The sequence below is a fragment of the Neoarius graeffei genome, chromosome 3 (assembly GCF_027579695.1).
Source record: "Neoarius graeffei isolate fNeoGra1 chromosome 3, fNeoGra1.pri, whole genome shotgun sequence".
Taxonomy (NCBI): domain Eukaryota; kingdom Metazoa; phylum Chordata; class Actinopteri; order Siluriformes; family Ariidae; genus Neoarius; species Neoarius graeffei.
The window spans coordinates 34,291,961-34,316,114 of NC_083571.1; the positions used below are offsets into that span (position 1 = coordinate 34,291,961).

The 24,154-nt window shown below is 43.6% G+C and overlaps 1 protein-coding gene across 5 annotated transcripts in view; it reads right to left on the reverse strand.

The window, feature by feature from the left end:
• Nucleotides 1-384: 384 nt before the first annotated feature.
• fat1a (FAT atypical cadherin 1a) overlaps nt 385-24,154 on the reverse strand; it is a 132,665-nt gene continuing 108,895 nt past the window's right edge. For 2 of the 5 annotated variants that reach the window (XM_060916739.1, XM_060916738.1), the window contains exons 11-28: nt 23,475-23,671; nt 22,235-22,388; nt 19,846-20,079; nt 16,089-16,472; nt 15,741-15,955; nt 15,467-15,604; nt 15,191-15,334; nt 14,155-14,352; nt 11,326-12,133; nt 11,082-11,213; nt 10,834-10,991; nt 7,266-7,710; nt 6,855-7,008; nt 5,974-6,084; nt 5,233-5,867; nt 4,847-4,984; nt 2,758-2,793; nt 385-1,897 (exon numbers count right to left, since the gene is read on the reverse strand). In XM_060916739.1, coding sequence (XP_060772722.1) covers nt 1,341-1,897; nt 2,758-2,793; nt 4,847-4,984; nt 5,233-5,867; nt 5,974-6,084; nt 6,855-7,008; nt 7,266-7,710; nt 10,834-10,991; nt 11,082-11,213; nt 11,326-12,133; nt 14,155-14,352; nt 15,191-15,334; nt 15,467-15,604; nt 15,741-15,955; nt 16,089-16,472; nt 19,846-20,079; nt 22,235-22,388; nt 23,475-23,671 — 4,838 coding nt within the window. In that variant the 3' untranslated portion in view covers nt 385-1,340. Of the gene's footprint in view, nt 1,898-2,757; nt 2,794-3,094; nt 3,155-4,846; nt 4,985-5,232; nt 5,868-5,973; nt 6,085-6,854; nt 7,009-7,265; nt 7,711-10,833; nt 10,992-11,081; nt 11,214-11,325; nt 12,134-14,154; nt 14,353-15,190; nt 15,335-15,466; nt 15,605-15,740; nt 15,956-16,088; nt 16,473-19,845; nt 20,080-22,234; nt 22,389-23,474; nt 23,672-24,154 lie in introns of all 5 variants that reach the window. The other 3 variants (XM_060916742.1, XM_060916740.1, XM_060916741.1) reach the window with 3 other exon arrangements.

A 24,154-nucleotide genomic window follows, 5' to 3' on the forward strand; every position in this document is an offset into this window, starting at 1 on the left:
GTTAAATCAATATTTTTGTTTCTGGTGCTGATATGACGTCACATCGTAATATCGCACCCCACCATTTATTTTGGGATTGCATCATGCAAGGTCTATAGCATTAATTTCTAAGCATGTGCACAAGCTGTGCTCTAAAACATCCACAGGATACATGTGGCAGCCATCTTGTGTATGTGTAGCTACACGCAAGAATAATCCAGGCTTTACAGAAAAGGCTTCTGTAAGAGTTCTTCAAGTAAAGTGTTCTAGCTTCTTAAATAAAGGACAAACTGAAGAACTCTTCAGGATGCTATATTGTACTCCCCCCGAACAGTGCAATTTGATTTATTGCTTCCTAGATTCCATCTCATGCTTTGGGATGTAAAATAAAGAGACAAGCAATGGTATTTTTAAGAATAATTTATTGCCAGTAGTAAAGCGATTAAGCTAGTGGCAGTATTAAAAACAAAACAAAACAAAACAAAAAAAACCCCCAAATCATAAACAAGACCGAAGCACTGCTCACACATGAGCGGTTGCTTGAAAAAAGTCACGAGTCCACACTTCATCTCGCATTATAAATATACCGGGTCCTGTTTTTTTTGTTTGTTTGTTTTTTTTGTTGGTGGAAAAATAAAGAGCTTTCAAAAGTTTAAAAAAAAAACAAAAAAAAAACAAAAAACCCCAACAACAACAACAACAAAAAACCCACAATAAATGAAACTGACATCACAATAATATGCAGTCGCCCATCAGAGCGGAGCAGGAAGTGTGGAGATGGTCACACACACACATTTTTTTTAACCACTGTTTAGATTGTTTTTGTCCTCTTTTGTTGTACTGCAAAAGCTGATAATGACACACTGATTTTTTTCTGTTGGCTTTTTTTTTAAAAATAAAAATATCTACAAAAAGAACTAGTCAACCCTTAAAATCAAAACTGTACAGTACCATTTACATTACAAATGAATGAGCATTTGTAATAATTAAAAAAAATCAGATTGCATGGTTTTATCTATACAAATACGGACAGCTATCACTTGAAATGACGCTTTTTTTCCATATTATTTTTTTCTTTCATGAACAAGATGGTGTGAATTTTATATCAGACATTGTGTGCAGGCAGATACACACCTGTACACACTCGGGTCCACTCGACTCCTACTGAAATTAGCTGCTGTGCTCCAGAGGAGAAATTGTCCTTGAATGTGTCCATGTCTCAGAGAATGTGTGCGCTTGGATTTATTGTGTGGTCGTACATCTTGTGTGTGTGTGTGTGTGTGTGTGTTTACAACAAGAGTCTCCTGCATAAGGTTTAATTTTCAGGCACTTTTTGATTTCTGCGCTTTATGGATCCAGTGTCAGACTTCGGTGTGCTGTTGCTGTTGTTGTTGCGGTTGTGGTGCTACGATGAGCCGTCGAAATTGTGCCCCATCCTCGGCACCACTCTCACAGTCGCTCATCGGCGCCTCTGACTCCTCCACGTCCGAGCATGACACTGTAGATGCATACAGCGACAGTGAAACGTCGTCAGCTGCGATGCTGCCGCTTTTCGGCGGCTCCGGGTCGGATGAAGGGTACTGGTGGTGAGGGAGGTAATGGCTGAGCGTGTAGAGCTGGGGTAAAGGTGGGCGCTGGCGTGCCCATGATCCTCCAGGACTAGAGGGGGCAGGGCCAAGCGTGTCATACGTTGTGGGTGGAGGTGGAGGAGGTGGCAGGTCGTCATGGCTGGGGAAGTCATCAGGTGGAGGTGGGAAATCGCTCTCAATGTCGTAGCCACCCGCATAATAGTCCGTGTCTAACAAGGCGGGGTCGTTGTACAGGGTGGGCGGAGATTCCACCACCTCATACTGAGGAAACTCCTGGATTCCAGGAAGTTGAACACTCGGCATCCAATCAGATGTGTCCCAGTGATACCCTATAGGATGAAATGACAAATATCAACCACTACATCACAGTATTACAATGATATTGTAATGTTAAATGGAAACTGGCTAGAATTTTTAAAACTGTATTTACATACATTTTCAGTTCAACTAATTCATAACGTCCTGAAGGTTAGAATTCAGTAGTGTTGTTAAATTTACATCATCATTATTATTAATGCAATAAATTATAGTTCATTCCAAAACAATAACTAACATTGTTACGCAAATTTATTACATAGTGTGTAACAGTTACTAAAAATAAATCAAGATTAGTTCTCACTCTAAGTCAGTGAATTTGAGTAAGGTGAACTGAAGTGAAATAAAATCCTGCGTGAAACACCTTCATTTTACTTTTGTCAGGGTTCAAAAACAAAAACAACACAAAACATTAATTTAAACATCATGCAGCAAACTTTCCACATCAACAACAAATGAGAATCACACAGATAAAACTACACACAGGATACACACATCATACACAACACAAAGTAAAAATAGAATAAAATAAATCAAATGATACTGATCCAGAACAGTTTCAGTCTTAGTTACTGTGATATGGAAAAAAAAAGCAATACAGCAATAACAATATATATATATACACACACACACATATATATATATATATATATATATATATATATATATATATATATATATATATATATATGAAACTAATCCAATGGTTAGTAACAACAGCTACGAGGGGCATGTTAGCATGATTTAATTTTTGTATTAGCATTTCTTTCTTTTTTTTTAATTATTATTAAACCAATGTCTTTTTTTCCTCACAGCACTGCATGCAGGGAGAAATCACAGGGCTTCAGGCAAACACGGAAAAATTTCAATTCACCTCTCGGGTTCTTGAGCTCACGAGACGGGAGTGACTCTTTAGATGCAAGCAAGCGGCCGATACAGAGGAAAGAAAAGGTTAAATACTGTACTGAGAACTACACAGAGAGAAAAAAGAAGGAAATATACAGTAGAAAGAAAGGACACAAGGATGCTATCTGCTTCACCAGATGAGTGAGCATGTAAAAATACTCAGTGCAATATTCATAATCAAATTTGAGTCTTTATTTGAGACATGCCTGATTAATTAAATAAACAGGGCATCTGTGCATCCTTTTCAATCTCCCACCCAACACCACTCACGAAGATGACACAAGAGACAATCAAACAAATGGTACCTTGTGTCTCCACCGAGCCAGCCGCCGAGCTGACCAGGTGGATTACAGTCACTATGGAGGCTTGAAAGGGAAGGAAAGAGGTATGGATGGATGGATGGATGGAAGGAAGGAGCAGGTTAGACAGCTTATGTTAGTGTGAGGGAAAATGAAGAAGCACCTGGAGTTAAGATGACTACAATGGCATGAAGTGAATGTTCCTCTCATTGTTTTGTCTCAATGACAGATGATGGTTTCGTTTTGAGCTTTTGCTTTATAGTGTTGCAAAAAAAAAAAATCAATGACTTCAACAGATTTGTGGCTTGTTTTAAATAATGTGAATCACTATGGAAATCCAGACCGCGCCCCACGGTAAGGAATAAACATTTAAACTTGAAAGGGTGAAGTAGCTACACACTACAGATCTGGATCTGGTTTCTATCTGCACCAGGTTCTGGATGTATCATGGTGGAGTTGTGATGAAGGACGAAGTGAGTGAAGACTCAATGTTTTTGGATTGATGGGGACATATACAATCGGTGATACCCATGGTTCCACTGACACTGATAGCACGGTACGATATGATACGATATAATACGATATGACATGAGCAGAAGGAAGGATCGGGATCAGAAGAATTCTCAAGGATAAAAAAGAAAAGTGAGAAAAGGAAAGTGCATTTGGTTCCAGGTGGAAACAGGAAATAGGGTACTTTGAGGAACCCCAGGTTGAGGTAAAGTAAAGTAAACAGCCAAGATTAATGGATTGAAATATTTTCAGACACAAGCGGAATTCCTGTACCAGTGAAGTCTTCAACTATCCGTAGCAGCTTGGAGATAAAAATATCCATAAAAGAAGCAAACAATCAAACCAAATCATTGCAAAGCCAAATAGATTGGAAAATCGGAGAAAGTAAGTAAGTAAAACAACAACAACAACAACAACAACACAGGCTTCTTTTTTATCCCCTGAGAATCACACTAAGCCTTTTTGTGAGGCGATCCCTTCCTTCTCCGTGTCACTATGTTTGACTTACGAGTTTAGCTAAAACCTCGCCCTGCGTCTTTGGTGCGGTTTGATCCAAATGGGGGCTAAAGTCCCAAAGCAGCGAGTTAAAGAGGGGGAGAGAAACATAACACAACAACATGACTCTCAAACCACAAACTGTTTACTCAAGTTACAAAAAAAAAAAATAAAGAAAGAAAGAACGAGGTGGTTAGTATTCATGCTAATGCTAACAAGACTAGAATGCTACGATGGAAACGGTAAGATTGTAGATAACAAAAGAAGTTCAGTTCAAAATACGGCCAAGAAAAAAAATTCACAAAGCTAACCTACTAGCTAGCAAATATGTTTTACTTATCATCAGTGTAACTTAACATATGAAGATATACAGTGATTCAGCAGAAAATGCTAACATTGCTAATAACAAATGTAGCCAAATTAACATTTAGCCATGGTAATAGTTTCCTCAAAAAATGCTATTTTTCTGCTAATAACAGTTGAAGATAAATGCTAGCTAGTTAGCTTTGTGTAAACTAGACTCAGATTTTATTTCCTGCTAGCCTCTTTTGGGTGAAGTATTTCTATAATTTCACTTTGTACAAGTCAAAAATATTCATGAGAAATACAAACTTCATGAAAATGAGCACAAGATTCAGTTAAGCATATAGATAAATTATAAACTCTTAAATTACGTACATCAGAGCAGGAACGAGGCTAATGATGTTAACTGCTAAACAATCCAGTAACAGTTAGCATAAAATGCACACGTACCGTTGTCATCACAGGACTCAGACTGGAAAGAGCTGAGCGACTGCACCTCAGACATGCTGCCCCGGGTGTTATAGGGGTGACACGTGCTGTCCTCCACTGCCTTCTTACTGAAACATGGATCCAGATCTACAACTTTAGCTGCAAGTAAACAAGAAAGATGCACAAGATGAGCACTCGGCTATACTAATTAGGTACTGTAAGTCCATCCATCCATCCATCCATCCATTATCTATGCCGCTTATCCGTCAGGGTCGTGGCGGAAGCTGGTGCCAATCTCAACTGACTTTGGTTGAGAGGCGGGGTTCACCCTGGGCAGGTCACCAATCTATTAGGTAAGGCCATAACAAATTATGAGACTGGAAATGGAATATCAGCTCTGTCCTTACCGTCATAATCATAGTCCCAGCTGGGTTTCTGAATCGAGTCGCTGTCCGAGGCAGAGTTGGAGGGCGGAGGCGGGGGCAGGTTGGGTGCCACGCTGCACACAGCGACAGTCTTGCGGTGCCCATGTCCTACTGGATCAGGGTTGAAAGTGCTGAATTCAGTGTGCTCGGGAACAGTTGAGCCTTCAAATGAGCTGCGGTCCAGGTTGTTGCGAGAGTCACTCGGCACGCTGGGGGTGTATGAGATGGGTCGCACGGGCACTTGGGGTGGCACGTCAGAGTAGACGTTCCTGCCCAACTTGGAGTCATAATACGGACGCTGCAGGAAGGACGAATGCAGGCGCTTATCATCATCGGGCGACTGGGGCTTGGTACGCCGGCATACACGCTTACGGATCCCGACAAATAGCAGAGCCATGATGAAGATCACGGCGACAAAGACAGCAATGCCGATAACCTCCTCCAGGCCAATGTTCCAGGATGTAGAGAGCACCTGGTTGCTTATCTGGGCGTGTTGTTCACAGTGGTGACCCCCATAGCCAAGCGAGCAGTTGCAGGCATATGAGCCGTATGTGTTCTGGCATTGGCCACCGTTGGTGCATGGGTTTTTCAGACACTCGTCCACATCATTCAGGCACCTGACCATGCAGACAGAGATTGAGTCGATGTATATACAAAAAACCTACTGTCCTGTTCTACTATTACTGAAAATATTTTCAAGATCTCCGAAGGGATGGAGCGTACCTGTCTCCTTGGAAGCCAGCCTCGCACTCGCACACTGGGCCATCCAGGCTGCCGATACACCTGCCGTTGTTCTTACAAGGGTTCTCTGTGCAGTACGGACCAAGCTGACACCTGTCGCACACCCGAGACAAATGAATAAGATGAGAAAGAGCAGAAAATACCTTGCCAAGTTGTTAATTCCGACGAATCAAATCACTAACTACATCTAACCCAAGTGAACAAGCAGCTAGAACTTTTGCAGATTCAGATTTAATCAGAATGTCAAACTTGGAGACACCATATTCATTTCAGGTCAAGTTTACTGCAGGACATAAAGTCCCACTGCCATTTCTTTTATTTGCAACAGAGTTCCCTGGTGTCTCCCCATCAAGCTGGCAACATGGTCCACCCTAACATCCTACATCCCTTTTATATCATGTTTGTTATTGTGCACTTTAATATGGACATTTAATGGCAATTCATTGAGAAGGGGGAACTTGAAATTCCCAAGAAAGTTTGCTATCTGGACATCTCAAACATTCGCTCTAGAGACCCTTGTAGGAGACAAGTTGGTCTATTAACAACAGGTCTATCAATGATGAAGTCTTATACTTTAGCCAGAGTGTCCCTTTAAGGAATTCTGTGGTGACCTTAGTGTTGAGATGTGCACAGGAGAGTGATTTTTTAAAAAAAAATACCACTCTTGCTTACTCGTGAAAGAATTTTGACCAATCCTGCCTATTCCAGTCCCATGATCCCAGCCCCGATGTACACCTCTACCTTTGTGTGTATGAGCATTAGCAGTCACTATGCAAGCAGACCGGACAGCATGAAAGCAACTGTTGGGCTTATAAAACTCTATTTTATATAAAATGGCTATGTTCTTGTGTGTGTTCTCTCACCACTGGCCGGAGTACTGGCCTCGGCACTGGCAGTAGAAGTCATCTCCACGTGGCACACAGGTTCCACCATAAAGACAGGGATTAGATGAACAGGGGCTGATGCTAACCTCACAGTGGCTACCCATGAACAGAGGACTGCACTTACAGAAATAACCTACAACAATAAAAAGTGTGACAAATGTGGACAAAAGGAAAATTTTTTGATGGCACAAGTTCTGAATTTTGGGTTTCTTTGTCTTTGCATTTTGTACCCATATACAGTACTACTTGACATAACTAGCTAACTCTGGTAAACTAGCACGCTAACCTCAGGACTAAGAGTTTGAGTATTCTTTTTATAAGTACGTACTTATTTCTTTACCACTAATATTTTCCATATTTAATTAACTCCCCCCATCCCAGACCCTGTACCTCCATTAGGCAGCTCTGTGCAAGTTCCTCCATTGGCACAGGGCTCACTGGCACAGCTCGATACCCGAGGGGGTGGTCTGCAACCAGGCACAGCTTCCACAAGTTCCTCCAGCACAGAGTGCGAGCTACGAGGCTGCGATCTCAGTGGCAGCTCACGTCCGTTCAACACCACCCCCTGCAGGCAGCCCCTCAGGCCGTTGGCTACACCTGCCTGCCGAACATGACCTCCAAAGAAGACACTGGTGTCGAGGTTGAGCGTGCGAAGGTTGCCTTGTGCTTTGCCTGAGGCGGTGTGTGTTCGGTCAAGCACCAGGCGAGCGTAGTTGCCATCCACCTCGAGTGAGATTGTGTGCCATTCTCCATCATTCACTAATGGGCTGTGGATAGGGACGACACCGGGCCCACTGCCACAGTCAAACTTGTACTGCAGGCGTCCATTCACAATCTACACACACACACACACACACACACACACACACATTAGCAGATAGTGCCAATCATTTAGTACACTGCGTACACAAATTAAATACAGATATTGCTGCAAGTTACATTTGATCTGTCAATCACAGACTTTACTACATCACCACTCACCTTTCCTTTCAGTTCTCTGGCTGTTTATTGCTCCAGTGCTAATGTTAGCTGACTAATTAGCGAAGTTAAAGCTCAAGTTATCTATCAGGTGTTAAGAAATTAGCTGAGTTCAATGAGCGCAAACTAATGTTAGTGAAACTGTTTCATTAGCCAATTCAACTAGCTAATAATGGGCTAACTAGTATAACATGCAAATGAAACAGAGCAGCTAGGTTTGTTAGAAAGCTAGCTTTTAACTATTATATTATGTATGATATTATCTATTATATTGTGTAATCAGAAAGTTTTAAAAGAACTAAACTGCCAAGTAAATTATTTAATTTGGTAATTTAGATCAATAGCCAAGATAACATTAGGTGATGTATTAAAACCAGCAGCTAAGTTTGACATGAAGCTAACTAACATTAGGCTATACCAGGGCTATTCAAATACATTTGCAGGGGGGCCAAACTAGAAAATTATAAAATTTGTGAGGGCCGGAGGGGCAATTGACATAAAATTGATATCAGCTAAAGGCAATTAAAATATACTATACTAAGGTACATAATATATGAAATAAAATAAGGTACATTATTCTTTGCCTTTCCTTTACTATGAAAGCATTCGACACATTCAACAACATGTAATGATTACAACAAAAGCTTCCCTAAGTGCAAAACTGCAAATGCAAATACTGCATAAGCCCTGGGGTGATGATAACAAGTATACTGAGAAATATACACAGCTTTTACCCTTAAAACAGTAAACATAAGTAATAGCTTATATAACAAATTCAGACAATCAAAATAAAGCTGCCATAAGTGCAAACTGCAACTGCAGTTTCAAGTCTCATCTCATCTCATCATCTGTAGCCGCTTTATCCTGTTCTACAGGGTCGCAGGCAAGCTGGAGCCTATCCCAGCTGACTACGGGCGAAAGGCGGGGTACACCCTGGACAAGTCACCAGGTCATCACAGGGCTGACACATAGACACAGACAACCATTCACACTCACATTCACACCTACGGTCAATTTAGAGTCACCAGTTAACCTAACCTGCATGTCTTTGGCCTGTGGGGGAAACCGGAGCACCCGGAGGAAACCCACGCGGACACGGGGAGAACATGCAAACTCCACACAGAAAGGCCCTCGCCGGCCACGGGGCTTGAACCCAGACCTTCTTGCTGTGAGGCGACAGCGCTAACCACTACACCACCGCGCCGCCCGCAGTTTCAAGTATCAAATCTTATTTGGGGTGATAACATTCAAATATCCCTGAAATATACCTTTAAAACAGTACACATTTTAAAACGAGATCAACATTTCAAGTGTACAGTAAGTAAGTACAAATCTGCTAATTAAAACAATATGTGCTGTAAACATACTCTTGATGGAAACTAACTACTAACAAGAATAGTTTTTTCCTCATTTAGTTTACCTTATTTATCAGTGAGCTCTCTCTTGTTCTGTGCAAAAGCCACCAATTGCACGCTGACTTTGTTCAAAAGAAGTTACCAGTCTGTCTATTCTCCTTCGTCTCTCCTCGGAGCCCTCTCGGTATTGCTCAGAAAATGAAGCATGTTTTGTTGTAAAATGTCTCTTCACGTTGTACTCTTTGGCCACAGCTACGGATTCGTTACACAATAAACGCACAGGTCTATCGCTTGCCGTAGTTGGCAAAGTAAATAAGTACTTTTCAGTCCATTCGCTTTGAAATTTATGGTTTTCTCTGTCAACTTTGCGATGTTGCTTGGACAGCGCCATGTTGCCACTGCTGTAGCTGCATGGAGTGTGTCACATCGCGAGAATCGGTGAGAATGAGTGTTTGTCACCATGGAGACGACCTGTACTCTGGTCTGTGCCAGAGCGGTAGAGAAAACTGCGCACCGCGGCAGATACGTAGATATGTTTTTTTTTTAAATCTGCTGCGGGCCGGATTAAATTTCAATCGGGCCAATTTCGCCCCCGGGCCGCTATTTGAATAGGCCTGGGCTATACTATCACAAGACGTGTGTTCAAAAGTTTCTCACAAGCTAAATAAAGTATGATATAAAAAGTGTGTGTGTGTAACATTCTCACAGAATAAATGTAGCGTAGAGTAGCGTGTGTTTGTACAAAGCAGAAATAGCAGGATGCTGTAATGTGGATCACATAGCAGATAACAGTCGACCACTCTCTCTCTCTCTCTCTCTCTCTCTCTCTCAGAGCTGGAAAGGAATCTGTGAGAAAGGACTCTCTCTTGCCCTCTCACACCACCAAAATAACCCCCTCTCTGTTTTCTGCTGAGACCCTTGAGGTGGCCATATTGAGGAGACGATGGACAGAGTGTGGGAGAAGAGAAAGAATGGCAGACAGAAGAGAAAGAGGAGGTTTTCCTCTCTCACGCTGTGTGGGAAAACCTGCTGTAGTCATGCTACACTCAAGGACTTCTGTTTAGTGCTGTGTACACTGTCAGTCCCTATAAATAAAGGTGTGGCCTAGCTGTGAGAGAGGCATGGCCTCTGACTGTCACAGTCAGTGAAGGAGGTACAGATTTTGCACTCATCTTTATGAGAAGGATGAGAAGGAGATGTGGCCTCTGTCCCCTTCAGTGTCAATACAGGAAGTGTGGCCTAACAGTGAATGAGGCAAAGCCTCTGCGCCTTTTAGTCCCGTTGAAGGAGATGCAGCCTAGCTGTCTCTGCCTCTGTCAGTTTTAGTCAAGAAGGTGTGGCCTGGCAGGAAACGAGGTGTGGTCTCTGGCCTGTCAATTTTAGTCAAGGAGGTGTGGCCTAGCAGTAAAGAAGGTGTGGTCTCTGCCCCTCTCAAGGAGGTGTGGCCTAAAAATAAAGAAGGTGTCGTCTCTGCCTCTGTCAGCCTTAGTCAATGAGGTGTGGCAAAAATGTCAGCAAAAAAGTGTTAGTCATGTCTCAAATAAGGGGACGTGGCTTCTCTCTTTCAAGCTAATCATATTCGGACTGTTACAGCTGTGCGTGAGCATGTGTATTTGTGTGTTCACCTCCAGGATGCTGTAGTCGGTGCCCTTGGCGTACATGATGGTGGCGTGGTCCGAGAATGTGCGTAGCCTGAGAGAGAGATTCATCTCCTCCTTATTGTCATTCTCCATGAGCCTGTAGCGCACGTAGCCGTTTCCGCTGAATGTCAGAGCGTGACCTTCTGAAACACATACATCAGTTATAATGAAGTGTATTCAAAATTTATTTACACGGTGCATTATCCTGAGGCGTTGGGAGAGGACGGCCTTACCGGCACATTGTCCATGTTTCTCGTCTGAGCATACACAGCTGAATGTGGTGTGTGTTGGGTCTTCTACACACTCCGTACCCTCGGGACATGGGTTCCCGACGCACAGCTTGCTCAGCTCAGTGCACTCAGCGCCTTCACAAATTTACAAAGAATAAATCAAATCAATTAAATAATACAAATAACTTACACATATGTATCAGCTAAGTAAGGCTTTGTATGAGAGGAAATGCGGAGTGTGTGTTACCACGGCACAGGCAGTCAGCTGTCCTCGTGTGGCGTGGAGTGACAAAGCTGAGCCTTGCTGTGCTATATGTTGCCATAGTGCCCGTCTCCAATGTCACCGTCTCCTGGCAGTGACGAGCTGGACAGTCCAAATGAGGGCAAACTTTGTTGCCCACACGCACAATCCTCACCCCTGTTATCTCCTCAATAGCACCAGCGGAGGCATTCAGCTTCCTCAGCACCACTTCCTGTGCCTGCTCTGGACTTCCTGTTTTGTCGAGCGCAAGGAGCACTTCCAAATCACCGTGATCAGGCTGTAGGCTGACAAGCTGCACATCGCTGCGCCGGACGCCTGCCGTGTTACGCAACGCCCTTGCAAAATTGCGCCAATGCTCGCCAACGAACTCTTCAGGTGCAATGGTGCCCAGGCGGATGCTCACGAGATTGATGAGGGAAGGCGCGGGGCGTACATGCACAGTGACACGTGCCCACGTTGTGAAGCGACCGTCTGTTACAGTGGCGTTGAGTGAGTAGCGACCAGAGTCCAGGGCACCCAGCGCTACAAGTCGGCCATCAGCAGCTGAGACAGAGAAGAGGCCGGAGTTGTCTGAAGGGGCGGGGTCAGGGCTGATGCCGTAGGTGAGGGTGTCGTGCACATCTTGGTCAGTGGCATGGATTTTTCCCAGCACTCCACCACCCGCGTACTCAGCAGTCGTCGTGGTGACAAACACATCGAGCGGGAGGATGACAGGCGGGTGGATGCTCTCTTCAATCAGACGAACAAACACCAGGGTGGAGGAAGACAATGGCGGCCGGCCAGAGTCTGACACCTGAGACAGAGAGAAACGGTTCCATGATTCAGAGTCACTTACAATGTAAATGAACTGAATCATTACAAGGATTCAAAATGACCTGAAAAAGGAAAAAAAGACAATAAATAAGAGAAAGAACAAAAGAGAAAAACATTTTTACACGGTAAATAATAAAAAAAAAATCAGGTAATTAAATATGTGGTAAATTAATTGATTCAATAATACCCCTTTTCCACCAAATCAGTTCCAGAGCTGGTTCGGGGCCAGTGCTGGTGCTGGTTCACAACTCGTTCAACTTGCGAGCCAGCTGAGAACCAGTTTGCTTTTCCATAGCTCGCGGTGCTAAGGGAAGACATGTCATTACGTTGCTGTATACGTCAGTTATGTCGTTGTATACGTCAGTTACGTCACTACGTTTGCATAAACCTTGGCGCGAATATCGAAGCAAAAACAACACGGAAGAAGCAGCAACAACAATAATAATAATAATGGATGACTTCGCGTTTGTACAGCTGCTGCTTCTCGCCGCTTAAAAATGGCGATTTTTCGCGGTCTTGTTATTGTTGTTGGTCTTAACAACTCCGCCCCCCGCTGACGTAAGCGGTTCTTTCCTCTGGCCCAGCAGAGAGTTGGTGCTAGCCTGGAACCAGTTTTTCTGGCCCCAGAGCCAGTTCTTTGTCAGTGGAAACAGAAAACCCGGTTCCAAACTAAGCACTGGCCCCGAACCAGCCCTGGAACTGCTTTGGTGGAAAAGGGGCATAAGAGAAAAGATAAAGAATTATTTGGGAGAATAAAGGAGAATTTAAAAGTTGAATTCAGAATCACCACTGAATCTTTTCCAGGATAAATTAATCATTTGACTAAAATGAATTAAAAGAGAGGAGTTTTGTGATGGGTGGCACGGTGGTGTAGTGGTTAGCGCTGTTGCCTCACAGCAAGAAGGTCCGGGTTCAAGCCCCGTGGCCAGCGAGGGCCTTTCTGTGCGGAGTTTACATGTTCTCCCCGTGTCCGTGTGGGTTTCCTCCGGGTGCTCCGGTTTCCCCCACAGTCCAAAGACATGCAGGTTAGGTTAACTGGTGACTCTAAATTGATCGTAGGTGTGAATGTGAGTGTGAATGGTTGTCTGTGTCTATGTGTCAGCCCTGTGATGACCTGGCGACTTGTCCAGGGTGTACCCCGCCTTTCGCCCGTAGTCAGCTGGGATAGGCTCCAGCTTGCCTGCGACCCTGTAGAACAGGATAAAGTGGCTAGAGATAATGCGATGAGATGAGATGGATTTTGTGATTTGGAGTCACCAAAGAGTCACTAATTCAAAAAAAAAAAAGGAATTAAAAGAAATGGACTCAGAAAAAGGAAAAAATGGCAGAGAGAGAGAGAGAAATTCAGGATCACAACTGAGTCACAGGATAAATGAATCATTTTAGGAAAAATGAATGATGATTCTGAATCACTTCTGACAGGCGACTGAAAAAAGAGATAAATAAAATGATTGTTTAGTCAGACAACAATGTTTTCAAGAGTTGAGTCTGAACTTTCTAAAAGTTGATGAACAGATAAATATCAGGAAAGCACCAGCGTGGTGGATTTCGGTCTGACACACCTGTCTGAGCTCCTATAGAGATTTCTATCAAAGTGAGTATTTACAGCAGCTTTCTGCTGCCAGTACAGAGATTTATCAAGCTTTTGTTTTGTGAGTGTAAACCCAGTGTGAGATTGTTCAGGACGTGCAGAAGCAGCTGAAGTGTTAGCAGTTGTAAATGTCTTTGAGGTGGATCATTACAGCAATTTCGGCAGCAGCAGCAGCAGCACAGGAACACATTGATATCAGGGCACACAGCGGGAACACAGTGTTTGTGTATTTGTGTAAAAACTCAGACAAATCAGCAGAGCACCTCAATACACAGTGCGCTTGTGCTCATTTCAATACAAGGAAAACACTTCCCCAAATTCTTTATTCAAGTCAACTTTTCCATCTCAGTTTTATCGCTAATTACCAATAAAGCAATGCTGAATAAAATCAGTCCGCTCCTCTAGCCCACCTGAATCCCCAAGACGTAGTTATCCTTGTTGCGGCGACTCAGCGTCCCGACTGACACCAGCGCTCCCTGAGACGTGATGTCAAACGTGTGATCCTCGTTACCGTTGATGATGGAGAAGGAGAACGGCGGCCCGTTGTGTGAGGCGTCTCGGTCTGATACGCTCAGCTGGAGGACACTGGTCCCCACTGGACGGTTCTCCTACACATAAAACACACACAGTATTCATTCATTAACGCACATATATGTATTGCACTTCCCCAAAAACGATTCACATACAGCATCTCCGCCCACTTGGTAAGTGTTTTTGGGTAAATGAATAACCCCAGGTGACTGAATTAAAAGAGTGGGGTTTAATAGTTCATGAATCAAATTCAGGTACAAGGTGAATCAACTGATTCGGTAAAAGAAAAGATTCAGATTTACACACCGAGTAAGAGAGAATGAGAAAGAGGATGGCTTATTGTTAAAATTTTCAATTGAGAATCACCACTGAGTAATTAAAAAGAGCACTCAATCATTTCAGTAATTTGAATTATGAAAGAGGGTTTGAGGTTTGACACGAATCACGCACAAATGTAAAGGAATCAATACAGCACATAAATTAAGATTAAGATTTACCTGGAAGAAGGAGAACAAGACAGAGACAGCAAAGATTTGTCTCTGTCTCTATTTGTTCGAGATTTCATGACTTACAGAGTGTTTTACAGGATAAATGAATCATTTCAATCAATGAATCATTAAATGACTAACAAGGAAAAGGAACTGATTCGGAAAATGGAAAAAAGAGAGAGAAAGAGGGAAACACACATATGTAGAGAGAGAGAGAGAGAGAGAGAGAGAGAGAATTCAGATTCACCACTGAGTCACTGAAATGAATCAATTCAGGTATTATGATTCAGAATCACACATGATTCAGGAATCATCCTAAATGGACTCATATTGTAAGCGAGTGATTTTGAAAAATGTTTAATGCTTTGTTAAGTGATAGATCCTTGAAGGTTCTTCTATGTGACCTTCTGTGTGTGTGTGTGTGTACCTGGATGATGAGTGTGTAGTTGCTCTGGGAGAACACTGGAGGGTTGTCGTTGATGTCGGAGACATCAATGTTGATTTTGGTGGTGCTTAAACGAACTGGACTCCCGTTATCAGACGCCCTGACAGTCAGAGTGTAACCAGACACCTACACACACACAAAGACAAAGCAAAACAACAAACAAACAAACAAACAAAAAAAAATTAAAATTAGTGATGAAGGTTGATCAAATGCATGTTCCTTGTGTGTGTGTGTGTGTGTGTGTGTGTGTGTGTGTACCTTCTCTCGGTCCAGATGCCGTGCCACCTTCACCTCTCCCTTTAAAGGGTCAATAGAGAAAGGGCTTCCTTGGTTGCCGCTGACGATGGAGTAGCGCACCTGGTTACTGGAGGGTCCGTCTGCATCTTCAGCCATGACCTACCCACACAGACACACACACACACACACACACACAGTTCAGCCGACCCCGTTAGCATTAGGCTCTCTTTGCGCACTCGGTTGCCTATTTACGGTCATTACATGTCATGTAACTTGTGAGGGGGTGGAGACTCACCATCAGCACCATTGTGCCCGGCTCGATGTCCTCGCTCACCACGGCTGCATAAACCGACTGGCTGAAAACAGGGCTGTTATCGTTTACGTCTGTCACATTGATACTAACAATGGCCCTGTCGCTTAGAGACGGTGTTTCTCCGTCTGTCGCCTCCACCGTCAGAGAAAACTCACGGTATAATTCATAATCCAGCGGTGCAATCACGAAAATGACACCTACAATGGCAAGGATGGAGAGTTAGTGAAAGAAATATACGAGAATCATTTATTGCCAAAATAGTTTCATTTTGGCGTCTAGGTGGAGACAGAGTTAAACTGATATCACAGTGGGATGAGTCTCTGAGTTTACCTGTGTGTGTATCCACGCTGAACACGCCTCTCTCGTTCCCATCGACGATGGCATAGGAAATTTGAGCTTCAGCGTCACGGCTAGCCGCATGCACGCGCAGCACCTGGGTTCCCGCGGCAATGTCCTCAGGGATGGTAGCGATGTAATCATGGCGCTGGAAGACAGGAGGGTCGTCGTTCAGGTCCAGGACAGATACCGTCACCGAGCAGATGGTGGAGAGGGGGCGGGGCCAGCCACGATCCATTGCTTGGGCTTGGAGAGTGTACAAAGGCTGGAGCTCACGGTCAAGGGGCGTGGCCAAGCGGAGAACACCAGAGTGCTCGTCAATAGAGAATGCTCCGTCAGCCGAATCCAACAAAGAGTACACGAGTTCACCGTTCGAGCCTGGGCAGATACATGGGATACAAACACGTCAAAGACAAGTGCAAGGAAACCCTGAGACTGGAATTAAAGATCCTCTTCCAGAAAACCTTAGCTGAACTATCATCAGAGCTGCTGTTTGAGTAAATAAATGCAATCAGAAGCGAGAACCCAACAGCGCTGTGCTATAGTGGTGCTTGAAAGTTTGTGAACCCTTTAGCATTTTCTATATTTCTGCATAAATATGACCTAAAACAACATCAGATTTTCACACAAGTCCTAAAAGTAGATAAAGAGAACCCAGTTAAACAAATGAGACAAAAATATTATACTTGGTCATTTATTTATTGAGGAAAATGATCCAATATTACATATCTGTGTGTGGCAAAAGTATGTGAACCTCTAGGATTAGCAGTTAATTTGAAGGTGAAATTAGAGTCAGGTGTTTTCAATCAATGGGATGACAATCAGGTGTGAGTGGGCACCCTGTTTTATTTAAAGAACAGGGATCTATCAAAGTCTGATCTTCACAACACATGTTTGTGGAAGTGTATCATGGCACGAACAAAGGAGATTTCTGAGGACCTCAGAAAAAGCATTGTTGATGCTCATCAGGCTGGAAAAGGTTACAAAACCATCTCTAAAGAGTTTAGACTCCACCAATCCACAGTCAGACAGATTGTGTACAAATGGAGGAAATTCAAGACCATTGTTACCCTCCCCAGGAGTGGTCGACCAACAAAGATCACGCCAAGAGCAAGGTGTGTAATAGTCAGCGAGGTCACAAAGGACCCCAGGGTAACTTCTAACAACTGAAGACCGCTCTCACATTGGCTAATGTTAATGTTCATGAGTCCATCATCAGGAGAACACTGAACAACAATGGTGTGCATGGCAGGGTTGCAAGGAGAAAGCCACTGCTCTCCAAAAAGAACATTGCTGCTTGTCTGCAGTTTACTAAAGATCACGTGGACAAGCCAGAAGGCTATTGGAAAAATGTTTTGTGGACGGATGAGACCAAAATAAAACTTTTTGGTTTAAATGAGAAGCGTTATGTTTGGAGAAAGGAAAACACTGCATTCCAACATAAGAACCTTATCCCATCTGTGAAACATGGGGTGGTGGTAGTATCATGGTTTGGGCCGGTTTTGCTGCATCTGGGCCAGGACGGCTTGCCATCATTGATGGAACAATGAATTCTGAATTATACCAGCGAATTCTAAAGGAAACTGTCAGGACATCTGTCCATGAACTGAATCTCAAGAGAAGGTGGGTCATGCAGCAAGACAACGACCCTAAGCCCACAAGTCGTTCTACCAAAGAATGGTTAAAGCAGAATAAAGTTAATTTTGGAATGGCCAAGTCAAAGTCCTGACCTTAATCCAATCGAAATGTTGTGGAAGGACCTGAAGCAGTTCATGTGAGGAAACCCACCAACATCCCAGAGTTTAAGCTGTTCTGTATGGAGGAATGGGCTAAAATTCCTCCAAGCCGGTGTGCAGGACTGATCAACAGTTACCAGAAATGTTTAGTTGCAGTTATTGCTGCACAAGGGGGTCACACCAGATACTGAAAGCAAAGGTTCACATGCTTTTGCCACTCACAGATATGTAATATTGGATCATTTTCCTCAATAAATAAATGACCAAGTATAATATTTTTCTCTCATTTGTTTAACTGGGTTCTCTTTATCTACTTTTAGGACTTGTGTGAAAATCTGATGATGTTTTTGGTCATATTTATGCAGAAATATAGAAAATTCTAAAGGGTTCACAAACTTTCAAGCACCACTGTATAATGACTATTAGAACAAGCCTGTTATTATACTGCAGAATAAATCGTGGATCTGCACAGGAGAAAACATCATCATGTTTCTAATAAGCGGGTTACCGTGTTCGGCTTGCGTAATGACTTCATTATTTACCAGTATCTACGTTATTGATTTCATCCTTGCCATCACGATGCATTAACACGTCTCTGCTACTCATATGCATTGATTTTGCAATCGGCGCCAGAACAAATAATCTAGCTGCTGTGCTAACACGGACACAGCTGACTTGTAAAAACTTGGGAGAAGAATTTGCGGCTCTTTGCCTAGACAGCATTTAAAAAGAGAACTGAGTCACACACACACACACACACACACACAGTGTGGGACGAGACTGAGATACAGCACATAATTGGCATTTTTTTCTCCTTGTGCATGTGTTATTAGATTCGCATTTATAAAACCCCGAGGTCCTCTGATTCCCATCGTACCGTGTTTGTGTTTTAAAATTGGCTAATGACGTTTAAGTAAATCAAGTCGAGTGATTTTTCTCTCATGTCATGGCTCGGAAGCTCAAATGAAGAGACACTTGAAGTGCTAATCAGAAACCAGTCCGAATCACACCAGCATTTAAAATCACATTTCTGTTTAATCAGTCGGCAGACGCTTTTATTGAAGGTTTCGGGTCTGGAACAGCAGTCGTGACGGTTTATAGCACAGGTTTGTATTAACATGCTCTTTATAATACGTTATCGTTTCTATAGTAACAGCTTGTTCAGCTTTCGTTTGTTCTTTGAACTTTGCTTTTACTCCATCTGTTCTTTGAAGTCTGCACTTTGAAGCAGGACAAAAGTTTTCCCCGTTCACTGATAAGCAGATCCATTTCCCCGTCCTGGTTAAACATAGCCGACTTTATCAGTGTGTGTGTTCACTGATTATTTCACGAGCGTGTGAAAATTCAGCTGTCTGCTCATTTCGAGAGCCTGACCATCAGGAAATGGAACAGCGTGAAATGTTTTTGGTAAAATATCACAACAACGATTTAAGTCATTTTTCCAAAATAAAATAAAATAAAATAAATGCTGTTAACACAAGTTCATGTGCTAATTATAAATATCTCATCTCATCTCATTATCTCTAGCCGCTTTATCCTTCTACAGGGTCGCAGGCAAGCTGGAGCCTATCCCAGCTGACTACGGGTGAAAGGCGGGGTACACCCTGGACAAGTCGCCAGGTCATCACAGGGCTGACACATAGACACAGACAACCATTCACACTCACATTCACACCTACGGTCAATTTAGAGTCACCAGTTAACCTAACCTGCATGTCTTTGGACTGTGGGGGAAACCGGAGCACCCGGAGGAAACCCATGCGGACACGGGGAGAACATGCAAACTCCACACAGAAAGGCCCTCGCCGGCCACGGGGCTCGAACCCGGACCTTCTTGCTGTGAGGCGACAGCACTAACCACTACACCACCGTGCCGCCCCATGTGCGAATTATAAATATTCATAAAGTAAACAATCAGAGATTTTTTTCTATATTCTAAAATCTCGAATCCGAGTCATGACGTCATCGTCGTCTAATCTGGTATTTGCGTGACAGAAACAGTGGCTGTAGCTCACCGGTGTCAAGATCGGTGGCCTGCAGCCGTGCGACAGGTGTGTGTATCTCCGTATTCTCAAACACGGTGATGGCGAAGGGGTCGGCGCTGAAGCGTGGCGCGTTATCGTTGACGTCCTCCACCGTGACCTCGATGTCAGCCTCGCAGTATCGGCCTCCTCCGTCCACCGCACGCACCTTCATCCTGTGCAGCACTTCCTCCTCATAGTCCAGAGCGCTAAAGATCTTCAGCTCACCTTCAAGAACCAAAAAACACACAGCAGGTTGAGTCAGAACAGTACAGTACAGTACAGCTCCCACCTCAAACACACGGCATTTTACTTGCCAGAGAAGCCGAGAAGATTTAACGGTCCAAAGGAACTTTCAGGAAGCTTTTTGTTAAAGATTTTTTATCAAATAAATAAAAACAAACATAACAGACAAACGAAGTAAAATCAACTGATGGTTGATGGGTTTATGACTCAGAGATGTTTAAATCAACCAAGAAATGTAAAATAGATAGATAGATAGATAGATAGATAGATAGATAGATAGATAGATAGATAGATAGATAGATAGATAGATGTTATTTTCAACATTTTTGAAAATTGCTTAATGCTTTGCATGTGGAATATGTTTCACTCAAATTTAAACAAGAGCAACAAAAAGTAAATAATTAAAGGACAGAAAGACAGAGAGAAAAAAATAGGGATAGAAGGAAGACAGAGGGGTGAATGATGGAGGGAAAGCAAGAAAGAATGTGTGTGTGTGTAAGAATAGTTAATAAAAGAGACACCGTGTGTGTATGTGTGTGTTTCTGTGTGTACGTTTGTATACATTTGTGTGTGTGTGTAGGTGTGTGTTTGTTTCTGATGTGGGTTTGTTTGTGTATGTGTGTGTGTGTGTGTGTTTCGTGTGTGTCCATTTGTGTGTGTGTGTGTGTGTGTGTGTGTGTGTGTGTGTCCCTTTGAATGTCACACTGATCATCTAAAACACTGAACCACTAAAGCTGGGTGCCTCTGTAAAGCCCAGTCTCATCAGATCCCTGCACTGAACCCTCTGAGGCCTGTAGGGGGCAGTGTGGCTGTTCATCGGGACGGAGAGGAGGACGATTACTCGTTCACGCTGAGAAACCTCTCACATTCTCTATGAGGGAGAGGAATCACACACACACACACACACACACACACACACACACACACACACACACACACACACACACACAGAGCCCCTCATGGCTAAAGACTGTCAGATGATGAGAAAAGTAAATAATTAAAGGACAGAGAGAGAGAGAGAGAGAGAGAGAGAGAGAGGTGACTGAGGGAAGGAAGGAACTCAGGAAGAATAGGAAGTACTTGAGATAAAAAGACAGATAAAGTGGATAGAGTTAGAAAAACAGAGTGAGATGTTCTTAATAACTTCACTTGAGGAAAGAAAGCAGGGAAGAAAGAAACGAAAGCAGGAAAGAAAGAGTGCTCTTGCAGACATGTGTCTTTGCAGGACTCTTGGCATCGCAAACCTTCAACAAAGCTCCTTTTCTTTTCCATCAACGAACAAAAGCGGGAAAAAACATGGAGAAAACCCTGCAGATACGTTAATCCCACACCCAACAGCAGCGCTCCTTCTGTGTGTGTGCATGTGTGTGTGCCAACACATAACCACACACACACGCAACCTTCTTCCTCGCAGCTGCTGACTTGCACCTTCACAATAGGCTTTGTGTTGTAGCGCCGTGATGAGATGCTAACACACATGCCCAAACATACACACACACTGCTTGCCTGCTGGCTGTGTGTAATGCTTAATTCACAGAGAGAGAGAGAGAGAGAGAGAGAGAGAGAGAGAGAGAGAGAGGAAGGGAGGTTGGAGTTAATAAGCACCATCAGACCACTAAATAGCCTCGGTTTTCAATAATGCATCTTAAATTACTTGCAGGGCTTTTGTGTGTGTGTGTGTGTGTGTGTGTATGTGTGAGAGAGAGAGAGAAAGAGAATGACAGAGAGAGATTAATTTTCCTTGTCCATTGCCTATTTGGTTAAAATCTAGAGTGAATGAGCACACAGGACTCGTGTGAGGAGACGTGTGTGTGTGTGTGTGTGTGTGTGTGTGTGTGTGTGTGTGTGTGAGAGAGAGAGAAAGAGAATGATAGAGAGAGATTAATTTTCCTTGTCCATTGCCTATTTGGTTAAAATCTAGAGTGAATGAACACAAAGGACTCATGTGAGGAGACGTGTGTGTGTGTGTGTGTGTGTGTGTGTGTGTGTGTGTGTGTGTGTGTGTGTGTGTGTGTGTGAACAGCTTTGGGAGCACTGAGACTGTCAAAACAAGACTGAGCGTCAACTTCCATATAAGCCACAACACTGACAGAGAACCGCGCGAACGCACGCACGCGCACACACACACACGCTGTACCTGTCTCAGGGTCGATGCTGAAGTGTTCAGCTCCGGCTCCTGAGAGCTGATAGTTGATATGAGCATTGGAGCGAATGTCAGCGTCCGTAGCAGAGACCTGGAGGACGTAACGTCCGGATACGGCATCCTCCAGGACTCGTACCGTGTACAGGGACTAGAGACGGAGAGAAAGCAGAGGCAGGTAATGAGGATAGAGTATTACAATATAGAAAACAATCAAAGATAATGTGTGGGTGATCAAAAAATAATAAAGCAAAGAAAACTGGAGCAGGTTTTATGCACACACACACACACACACACACACACACACACACACACACACACACACACACACACACACACACACACAAACAAAGCAGGGAGCAATTCAAACACAATTGAGGCAGATTACGGCCTAAAGAAGGACTCAAAGCTCTCACCGGTGCAGTATGACGCTTTTGTCTTTCAAATGCGAGGTTTCACACAAGGACCTTTCCAAAATCACGGCTCTGTGAAATCCATTCTGTTTGTCTCAATTTGTTCTCTTGCTGTGTGACAAATCCTCACTTACTTTTGAATTTGCATGAAGCGGATGAACTTTCTTCCAGTTTCACTGAGAGTAGGCACTCATTTATAGGCCTTTATTTTAACTATCCGCGCATACACAAAATCCAAAAAAGGTTCTCAAAAGTTATTAAAAATTCAGACCGAACTTGGATCGATGCATCAGTTTCAAAGGCAACATCTCATCTCATCATCTCTAGCCGCTTTATCCTTCTACAGGGTCGCAGGCAAGCTGGAGCCTATCCCAGCTGACTACGGGCGAAAGGCGGGGTACACCCTGGACAAGTCGCCAGGTCATCACAGGGCTGACACATAGACACAGACAACCATTCACACTCACATTCACACCTACGGTCAATTTAGAGTCACCAGTTAACCTAACCTGCATGTCTTTGGACTGTGGGGGAAACCGGAGCACCCGGAGGAAACCCACGCGGACACGGGGAGAACATGCAAACTCCACACAGAAAGGCCCTCGCCGGCCCCGGGGCTCGAACCCAGGACCTTCTTGCTGTGAGGCGACAGCGCTAACCACTACACCACCACCAAAGGCAACAATAGAAGTGAATCGATACAATGACTTGCACTAGCTCAGAACCTAAACTATTGAGCTCCAAGAGTCTAGAACCCTTGAAAAACCTTGGACAAACAATGAGACATCCAAGCAATAGCCTACATGCATGCATCACTATCTTACCTTTTCACAAACAGGACTGTTGTCGTTGGCGTCCAACACTTTGACCTCCACCACTGCCCGGGCAGTGAAGGTGCCGTCTGTCGCTGTGATGTTGAGCTGGTAATTGTCCGTCTCCTCCCTGTCTAATGGCTTTCGCACCAACACCTTCCACTCGCCCTGTGTGTGCTCTACACCAAACTGCCCCAGAGGGTCACCACCTTTAAACAGCCATGGAGATCAAGTCATTAACCCAGTGCACAGATTTCAGTTACAGCTCACACTCAATCAGCAAATAATATTTCTGCAACCTCTGCAAAGCTGATAAACCAGTGGGAAACCTAAGGTTGCTTATACAGTGGTATGCAAAAGTTTGGGCACCCCTGGTCAAAATTGCTGTTACTGTGAACAGTTGAAGATGAAATGATCTCCAAAAGGCATAAAGTTAAAGATGACTCATTCCCTTTATATTTTAAGTAAAAACATTTTTTATTTTCATCTTTTACATTTTCAAAATGACAAAAAAGGAAAAGGGCCCGAAGCAAAAGTTTGGGCACCCTGCATGGTTAGTACCTAGTAACACCCCCTTTGGCAAGTATCACAGCTTGTAAACACTTTTTGTAGCCAGCTAATAATCTTTCAGTTCTTACCTGGGGGATTTTCACACATTCGTCCTTGCAAAAGGTTTCCAGTTCTACAAGTTT